The sequence below is a fragment of the Lethenteron reissneri genome, unplaced genomic scaffold, assembly GCF_015708825.2.
Source record: "Lethenteron reissneri isolate LAM-NWPU_2019-01 unplaced genomic scaffold, ASM1570882v1 scaffold_1263, whole genome shotgun sequence".
Lineage (NCBI taxonomy): Eukaryota > Metazoa > Chordata > Hyperoartia > Petromyzontiformes > Petromyzontidae > Lethenteron > Lethenteron reissneri.
Window position 1 is genome coordinate 47,751 of NW_026890963.1, and position 8,750 is coordinate 56,500.

An 8,750-nucleotide genomic window follows, 5' to 3' on the forward strand; every position below is an offset into this window, starting at 1 on the left:
GAGAACTCTTCTCGAGACTTGGCCTACTCTTCCTCTCCCTCCACCACCACCTCCACCTCGTCACGTGCACACACGGTGAGCACAGCCAGAGGTGGTCGATACATCGGGTACCAGGTTGTGGTGGACGTGGGGAGCGGTGGTGAAGTGGTAAGCGCACTGTGTGTGTGGGGAGCGGTGGTGCAGTGGTTAGCGCACTGTGTGTGTGGGGAGCGGTGGTGAAGTGGTTAGCGCACTGTGTGTGTGGGGAGCGGTGGTGCAGTGGTTAGCGCACTGTGTGTGTGTGGGTGGGGAGTGGTGGTGCAGTGGTTAGCGCACTGTGTGTGTGTGGAGTGGTGGTGCAGTGGTTAGCGCAGTGTGGGGAGTGGTGGTGCAGTGGTTAGCGCACTGTGTGTGTGGGGGGGGGGAGCGGTGGTGCAGTGGTTAGCGCACTGTGTGTGTGTGGGTGGGGAGTGGTGGTGCAGTGGTTAGCGCACTGTGTGTGTGGGGAGTGGTGGTGCAGTGGTTAGCGCAGTGTGGGGAGTGGTGGTGCAGTGGTTAGCGCACTGTGTGTGTGTGGGGGGGGAGCGGTGGTGCAGTGGTTAGCGCACTGTGTGTGTGTGTGGGGGGAGCGGTGGTGCAGTGGTTAGCGCACTGTGTGTGTGTGGGTGGGGAGTGGTGGTGCAGTGGTTAGCGCACTGTGTGTGTGGGGAGTGGTGGTGCAGTGGTTAGCGCAGTGTGGGGAGCGGTGGTGCAGTGGTTAGCGCACTGTGTGTGTGTGTGGGGGGAGCGGTGGTGCAGTGGTTAGCGCACTGTGTGTGTGTGGGGAGCGGTGGTGCAGTGGTTAGCGCAGTGTGGGGAGCGGTGGTGCAGTGGTTAGCGCACTGTGTGTGGGGAGCGGTGGTGCAGTGGTTAGCGCACACTGCCCATCTCCCCAGCTGCGACTCCCCCTCTGAATGTCCGCGTGGAGTCTCGCGACCTGCTGACGCAACTCCGCTGGGACCACGACGCTCAAGTGGACGTCGCCACCAGCAGCAGCTCAAAGCTCCTGGACGTTGCCTACAGGGTGGACAGCAAACTGTGAGATGCTCGCTCACTCGCTCGCCCACCCACTCACTCACTCGCTCACTCACCCATCCACTTGCTCAACCACTCTCTCACTCACCCACTCACCCATCCACTCTCTCACTCACTCACTCACCCACACACTCACCCACCCACTTACTCACCCACCCACTCTCTCACTCACCCACTCACTCACCCACCCACTCACCCACCCACTTACTCACCCACCCACTCTCTCACCCACTCACTCACCCACCCACTCACCCACCCACTTACTCACCCACCCATTCTCTCACCCACCCACTCTCTCACCCACCCACTCACTCACCCATCCACTCACCCACCCACTCTCTCACTCACCCACTCACTCACCCATCCACTCACCCACCCACTCACCCACCCACTCACCCACCCACTTAATCACCCACCCACTCTTTCACTCACCCAATCACTCACCCACTCACCCACCCACTCACTCACCCACTCACTCACCCACTCTCTCACTCTCTCTCTCACTCACTCACCCACTCACTCAACCACTTTCTCATTCACCCACTCACCCGCTTGCCCACCCACCCACCCACCCACTCTCTCACTCACCCACCCACTCACACACCCACTCCTCACCTCCTCCTCCCCGTGTCTCTGTCTGTGCAGCTATGGACGAGCCCGCTGGCGGACCGTCTGCGCTGCCACCGCAGAGACACGGTGCGATGTCTCCTCAGCGCTGCGACATCCCGGCGACCGCTATCAACTTCGCGTCAGATCCACCGTCTCATCACCACCACCAACACCACCATCACCACCATCACCACCATCATCACCACCACCATCACCACCATCATCGTCACCCTGGGTCGTGGTTGATGTGTTACCCTTGAAGACAAGTGAGTGGCATTGTCTATGTCTCTGTGTGTGTCTCTGTGTCTGTGTGTGAGTGTCTCACTCTCTGTGTCTCTGTGTGAGTTTCTCTGTGTGAGTGTCTCTGTGTGTGAGTGTCTCTGTGTGTGAGTGTCTCTGTGTATGTCTCTGTGTCTGTGTGTGAGTGTCTCACTCTCTGTGTCTCTGTGTGAGTTTCTCTGTGTGAGTGTCTCTGTGTGTGAGTGTCTCTGTGTGTGAGTGTCTCTGTGTGTGTCTCTGTGTCTGTGTGTGAGTGTCTCACTCTCTGTGTCTCTGTGTGAGTTTATCTGTGTGAGTGTCTCTGTGTGTGAGTGTCTCTGTGTGTGAGTGTCTCTGTGTGTGTCTCTGTGTCTGTGTGTGAGTGTCTCACTCTCTGTGTCTCTGTGTGAGTTTCTCTGTGTGAGTGTCTCTGTGTGTGAGTGTCTCTGTGTGCGTGTGTGTCTCTGTGTGTGTGTCTGTGTGTGTGTCTCTGTGTGTGTGTGTCTGTGTATGAGTGTCTCTGTGTGTCTCTGTCTGTGTGTGTCTCTGTGTGTGTCTCTGTGTGTGTGTCTCTGTGTGTGAGTGTCTCTTTGTGTGAGTGTCTCTGTGTGTGTCTGTGAGTGTGTCTCTCTGTGTGTGAGTGTCTCTTTGTGTGTGTGTCTGTGTGTGAGTGTCTCTTTGTGTGTGTGTCTGTGTGTGTGTCTCTGTGTGTGAGTGTCTCTTTGTGTGAGTGTCTTTGTGTCTGTGTGTGTGTGTCTGTGTGAGTGTGTCTCTCTGTGTGTGAGTGTCTCTTTGTGTGAGTGTCTCTGTGTGTGTGTCCCTGTGTGTGTCTGTGTGTGTGTCTCTGTGTGTGTGTATGTGTGTGTGTGTCTGTGTGAGTGTCTCTGTGTGTGTCTCTGTGTGTCTCTGTGTGTGAGTGTCTGTGTGTGTGTGTGTCTGTGTGTGTGTCTCTGTGTGTGTGTGTCTGTGTGTGAGTGTCTCTGTGTGTGTGTGTGTCTGTGTGTGAGTGTCTCTGTGTGTGTGTGTGTCTGTGTGTGTGTCTGTGTCTGTGTGTGTGTCTGTGTGTGTGTCTGTGTGTGTGTCTGTGTGTGTCTGTGTGTGTCTCAGCCGTGCTGAGTGCTCCGACTGTCACCTTGATGCTCCACAAGGATGCGACGCTGGAGGAGGGTGGTGAGGAGGGTGGTGAGGAGGGTGGTGACGAGGGTGGTGACGAGGAGGAGGAGTGTGGTAGTGAGCGTGAGGACTACAAACATGACGACAAAGATGGCTACGAGAATGACGACGACGATGACGATGAGGGTGATGGCGGCGATGACGGTGATGGCGGTGGCGACGAGGGAGAGCGGTGGGAGCTGTCCGTGCGGGTCTCCATGAGGAGCGAGTGGAGGAGGAGGATGGCGCAGAGTGACGTGCTGTACCATCTACAAGCCGAGGTCTCCACAAGGAGGGGTGTGACTAGCACGGTGAGAGTGGGTGGGTGGGTGGGTGTGTGGGTGAGTGGGTGGGTGAGTGGGTGTGTGGGTGGGTGAGTGGGTGGGTGGGTGGGTGAGTGGGTGGGTGGGTGGGTGAGTGGGTGGGTGAGTGGGTGGGTGAGTGGGTGTGTGGGTGGGTGAGTGGGTGTGTGGGTGGGTGGGTGTGTGGGTGGGTGGGTGGGTGGGTGAGTGGGTGGGTGGGTGAGTGGGTGGGTGGGTGAGTGGGTGGGTGAGTGGGTGTGTGGGTGAGTGGGTGTGTGGGTGTGTGGGTGGGTGAGGTGTGGTGTGGTGTGTGTGTGTGAGTGGGTGGGTGAGTGGGTGGGTGGGTGGGTGGGTGGGTGAGTGGGTGGGTGGGTGGGTGAGTGGGTGGGTGAGTGGGTGGGTGAGTGGGTTAGGGGGTGAGTGGATGAGTGGGTGGGTGAGTGGGTGGGTGTGTGGGTGGGTGGGTGGGTGAGTGGGTGGGTGGATGAGTGGGTGGGTTGGTGAGTGGGTGGGTGAGTGAGTGGGTGAGTGGGTGAGTGGGTGGATGAGTGAGTGAGTGGGTGGGTGGGTGGGTGAGTGGGTGAGTGGGTGGGTTGGTGAGTGGGTGGGTGGGTGGGTTGGTGAGTGGGTGGGTGGGTGGGTGAGTGGGTGGGCGGGTGGGTGGGAGAGTGAGTGGGTGAGTGGGTGGGTGGTGATGCTAATTCTACTGATGACGATGCTATTGCTGCTGCTGCTACTGAATGTCCAGAAATGGTTGAGTTCTGTCAGCTTCCACTTCCATGCTGAACTGGATGGATGGGTTTTGCGAGTTGAGATGATTTAGAAACGCGCTCAGTCTATCTTTGCCGTGTGGCCAGACCACCAACGTGTCATCCACGTAACCCGGCACACTGAGACCATCTGCTTGCTCCTGCCAGGAGCGCTTTGTGGGATGTCGCTACCGCCACGCGCTGCCTCAGCCTGCAGGCGCTGCTGAGTACTGCGTCCGCGTGAGAGTCGCGGCTCGCTACCCGCGGTGGAAGACAGGGGAGTGGTCTCCACTGTCGTGTGTCTCCGTCCCTCCACCACACAGCGCCGTGGGTGAGTGGGTGGGTGGGTGAGTGGGTGGGTGGGTGAGTGGGTGAGTGAGTGGGATGGTGAGTGAGTGGGTGGGTGGGTGAGTGAGTGGGTGGTGAGTTAGTTGGTGGGTGAGAGAGTGGGTGAATGAGTGGGTGAGTGAGTGAGTGGGTTGGTGGGTGAGTGAGTTGGTGGGTGGGTGAGTGAGTGAGTGGGTGGGTGAGTGGGTGGGTGAGTAGGTGGGTGGGTGGGTGGGTGAGTGAGTGAGTGAGTGAGTGGGTGGGTGAGTGGGTGAGTGGGTGGGTGGGTGAGTGAGTGAGTGAGTGGGTGAGTGAGTGGGTGGGTGAGCGAGTGATTTGGTAAGTAGTTGAGTGAGTGGGTGGGTTAGTGGGTGGGTGAGTAGTTGACTGAGTGGGTGGTTGAGTGAGTGGGTGCGTGAGTGAGTGGGTGGGTGAGTAGGTGGGTGGGTGAGTGAGTGGGTGGGTGAGTGGGTGGGTGAGTGGGTGGGTGAGCGAGTGATTTGGTAAGTAGTTGAGTGAGTGGGTGGTTTAGTGGGTGGGTGAGTAGTTGACTGAGTGGGTGGTTGAGTGAGTTGGTGCGTGAGTGATTGAGTGGGTGAGTGGGTGGGTGGGTGAGTGAGTGGGTGGGTGAGTGGGTGGGTGGGTGAGTGGGTGGGTGAGCGAGTGATTTGGTAAGTAGTTGAGTGATTGAGTGGGTGAGTGGGTGGGTGAGTGGCGCACCCATTTAGCCCTCTCTATCCGGCTGAACAAAAGCTGTTCAGACATGCGGTGGCTGGGCATGCAGGCTACATGGCCCAGCCAACGCAGCCTTGCCTGCCGGAGGAGCTCACCAATGGGACTTTGCCCAGATCTTTCTGGGATTTGTGAGCTCCTCACACAATCCAGCCTGCAGGTTAAACCCAGGATGGATCGTAGACAGGCCAGCCTAAATGTTTCTAACCGGCGAATATGTTCCATTAGGGGGGTCCACTTTTCGCATGCGTAGAGAAGGGAGGGAATGACCGTGGCCGAGAAGACCTGAAGATTCGTGCGGAGTGACAAACCAGGTAGCTTCCACACAGTATTATGTAACCGATGAAAAGGTAATGCCGCTCGACTGATTCGGAGTGAGACCTCAGCCAGTCATGAGCACACTGCCCAGGTATGGGAAACTCTCCACTCTCTCCACAACTCCTCAATCACCAATTGGGAGTTGTGGGGGTGGAGTGTCCAATGGTACAAAATACCCAGGCAGGTGCTTAGTTTTGGTGGGGCTGATGGTAAGGCCCCACCTCTTAGTGGCACGCTCTAGTCTCAGCAGCAGCGTCTCCAACTCCTCTTCTGAATGAGCAGCTATTACCAAATCATCAGCATACGCAACATGGTTGAGCGATAGGGAGCCATCCCTTGACCGCACCCGGGCATCGATCAGCCTCCCATTGTATCTGTAACAGATGGAAATTCCTCTGGTACAGCTATTGAAGGCTTCACGAACTATGTGGTTAAAATAAATGTTAAATAATGTGGGAGCCAGAGGACATCCCTGTCGCACCCCAAGGTGTACAGGGAAAGGCTCTGACTCCCGGCCACGTAGTTTTATCCGGGCCCGCTCACCATCATGAAGGTCCTTAATGATCGTGTGCAGAGGGTCAGGGACTCCGAAAGCACGAAAAACTGCCCAGAGCCCAGTCCTACTGATGGTATCATAGGCCTTGACCAGGTCAATAAAGCAGAGATGTAGGTCTTGTTGGAATTCCCTACACCTCTGCTGTAGCAGACGGACAGAAAATATGGCATCTGTGCAGGACCGCCCTTTCCTGAAACCGCATTGGGGCTCCGCAAGCCTCTCCTCAGCGTGCCTGGCAAGGCGGTGTTGAACAACAACACACAGACAGGTACACACAGACACACACACAGACACACACAGACAAATATCCCCCGTGTAGCCTTAACAGACTGTTGGGGCAAGTGCTGTTAGCGAGCACCTATGAAGGTCAGAACTTTACACGAGGGGGTGGGTGGCCAGCACCACGCCCGGCCGCCTTTGTCTCCCCAGTGGCGATGTTTATACGCCGCACCAGGTACTCATTTTGAGGCTGAGGCGACCTAGGGGAGGCCCGGGAACGGTTTAGATAATCGTCACCGGTGTTGGCCGTGAGCGGGAATCGAACCTGGGACGCTGGGTTCATAGCGCAGTGTAGCGCTAACCGCTGCACCACCGCTCCTCATCCAACAACACTGCTCAGCATCCCACTTTGTCTGTGTCTCTGTCTGTGTCTCTCTGTGTCTCTGCCTGTGTCTCTGTCTGTGTATCTGTCTCTCTGCCTGTATCTGTCTCACTGTGTCTCTGTCTGTGTCTCTCTGCCTGTATCTGTCTCACTGTGTCTCTGTCTGTTTCCCCCGTGACTCTGTCTCCCCATGTCTCCCCGTATCTTCTCGTGTGTCCCCAATCTCGTAGCCACCACCCCCGCCACCACCACCACCCCCACCACCACCCCCACCACCGCTGCCACCACCACCACCACCACCACCCCCACCACCGCTGCCACCACCACCACCCCCGCCACCACCACCGCCACCACCGCCACCACCACCCCCACCACCACCGCCACCACCACCACCACCCCCACCACCACCCCCATCCCCACCACCACCACCGCCACCACCACCGCCGCCACCACCACCACCACAACCCCCACCACCACCACCCCCACCACCCCCACCACCACCACCCCCACCACCACCGCCACCACCACCCCCACCACCACCACCCCCACCACCACCACCCCCACCACCACCACCACCCGCCGCCACCACCACCCCCACCACCACCCCCACCACCACCGCCACCACCGCCACCACCACCACCCCCACCACCACCACCACCACCCCCCACCACCGCCACCGCCACCACCACCCCCACCACCACCACCACCCCCACCACCACCACCCGCACCACCACCCGCACCGCCACCACCACCGCCCCATCCACCTCGCGTGGGGTGTCCACGGGGGACGTGGTGACGCTCTTTGCCAGCGGCCGTGTCGCCTCCATCAGCTCGCTGGTGGCCATGGCGACGCTGCTGGTGACGCTGCTGGTGCTGGTGCTGGCGCTGGTGTGCACCGTGCGGAACAGACGGAGCCCCGGCAATCGTCCCGGTGAGCGGCGGCGGCTACACAGATGTTGACTACCTCGCCTGGTGCGTAGGAAGTCGTGGGTTCGATCCAGACCCTGACGCCTGCTGCTGTATACTTGGAGTTTGCGTGTCTCTCTCTCATCATCATCTACTACACTATAATAGTTTCTCTCCCCACGCTGCGTGCGATCTTCTCGTTCCCCAGCGATGGAGCAGCCAGCGACCGCCCCGAGCCTGCTCCCTGACAGTCCCGGCAGCCACCACCATCACTGCGACCACCGCCATCACCACCACTACGACCACCACCATCACCACGGCGGTGGTGGAGGAGGAGCAGAGATGGCAACTCTAGAATCCTGCCCCCGGCCCTGGTTGGCATTGCCGGATGAAAGCCGCTCACCGAGTCGTCTCCGCACCAACCCGTTCACCTCCTGCAGGGTGACCGTGCGCTGGCCGCGAGACAGTGACCACCTCGCGTGGCACGCGCGACGTGCCGGGTTCCAGCTCGAGCCGTGACGACGACGCCCGCCGCTGTTGGCTCGGAGTTGGCGGCGTCCGTCTCTCCGCGTGGCGACGTCCGTTCCAGAGGAGAATGAATGATGTTTTACACGGCAAGTTATACATGTGTAGTGTTGTAAAGGACGGACTAATAAACCTCTTTATGGCACACACAGTTTATTGTCTTAATGACACAGTCCCTAACACACACAAGGGTTGTACGGTCCCCTCACCCGTTACCCTGAGGAGGTACAGCCTCCTGACCTGCACAGCTCACACTTCACTCCTAATCTACGGAGCTACAGCCTCCAGACTTGCCGTCTATCCAATCTCCCCGCCATCCCAGCGTCCTCCAGACTTGCCGTCTATCCAATCTCCCCGCTATCCCAGCGTCCTCCGGCTGGACCTAGGGGAGGCTCACCGACCCGGCGGGTCCCCGACCCTCTGGTCACTCGAGACCTTCGCCCTCACGAGGGCGGGAAGGCTGGGAGCCAGGGTCCTATCCAGGACCTATCTCCCCTGACCACTGGTGACACTGAGCCCCAGCCCTGACAAGGGCTGGGGTCACCACACAGAGACCCACAGACTCACCACACAGAGACCCACAGACTCATCACACAGAGACCCACAGACTCACACAGAGACCCACAGACTCACCACACAGAGACCCACAGACTCATCACACA

At 58.9% G+C, this 8,750-nt stretch overlaps 1 protein-coding gene across 3 annotated transcripts; it reads left to right on the forward strand.

The window, feature by feature from the left end:
• The first annotated feature begins 785 nt into the window (after positions 1–785).
• On the forward strand, positions 786–8,205 carry LOC133361853 (uncharacterized). Of its 3 annotated transcripts, XR_009757426.1 has the most exons (6): positions 786–1,056; positions 1,699–1,749; positions 3,028–3,383; positions 4,292–4,454; positions 7,467–7,588; positions 7,772–8,205. XR_009757426.1 is itself a non-coding variant. In XM_061580846.1 (5 exons), the coding sequence occupies exons 2-5, from the start codon at positions 1,701–1,703 to the stop codon at positions 6,248–6,250; spliced, it is 615 nt and encodes a 204-aa protein (XP_061436830.1). In that variant the 5' UTR covers positions 786–1,056; positions 1,699–1,700; the 3' UTR covers positions 6,251–6,324. The 3 variants fall into 3 exon arrangements, 2 of the variants coding, with proteins under 2 accessions (XP_061436830.1, XP_061436831.1); XM_061580846.1 differs by lacking the exons at positions 7,467–7,588; positions 7,772–8,205 and adding an exon at positions 6,204–6,324; XM_061580847.1 differs by lacking the exons at positions 786–1,056; positions 1,699–1,749 and having other exon boundaries at positions 3,118–3,383.
• The last annotated feature ends 545 nt before the right edge of the window (positions 8,206–8,750 follow it).

Bases quoted from the DNA above. Each gene is read 5' to 3' on its own strand.
- LOC133361853 (XM_061580846.1), top strand. From the start codon at position 1,701: ATGGACGAGCCCGCTGGCGGACCGTCTGCGCTGCCACCGCAGAGACAC. The intron at 3,384-4,291 runs GTGAGAGTGGGT...TGCTCCTGCCAG, and splicing joins GGAGGGGTGTGACTAGCACG to GAGCGCTTTGTGGGATGTCG. The intron at 4,455-6,203 runs GTGAGTGGGTGG...CCTCTGCTGTAG, and splicing joins TCCACCACACAGCGCCGTGG to CAGACGGACAGAAAATATGG.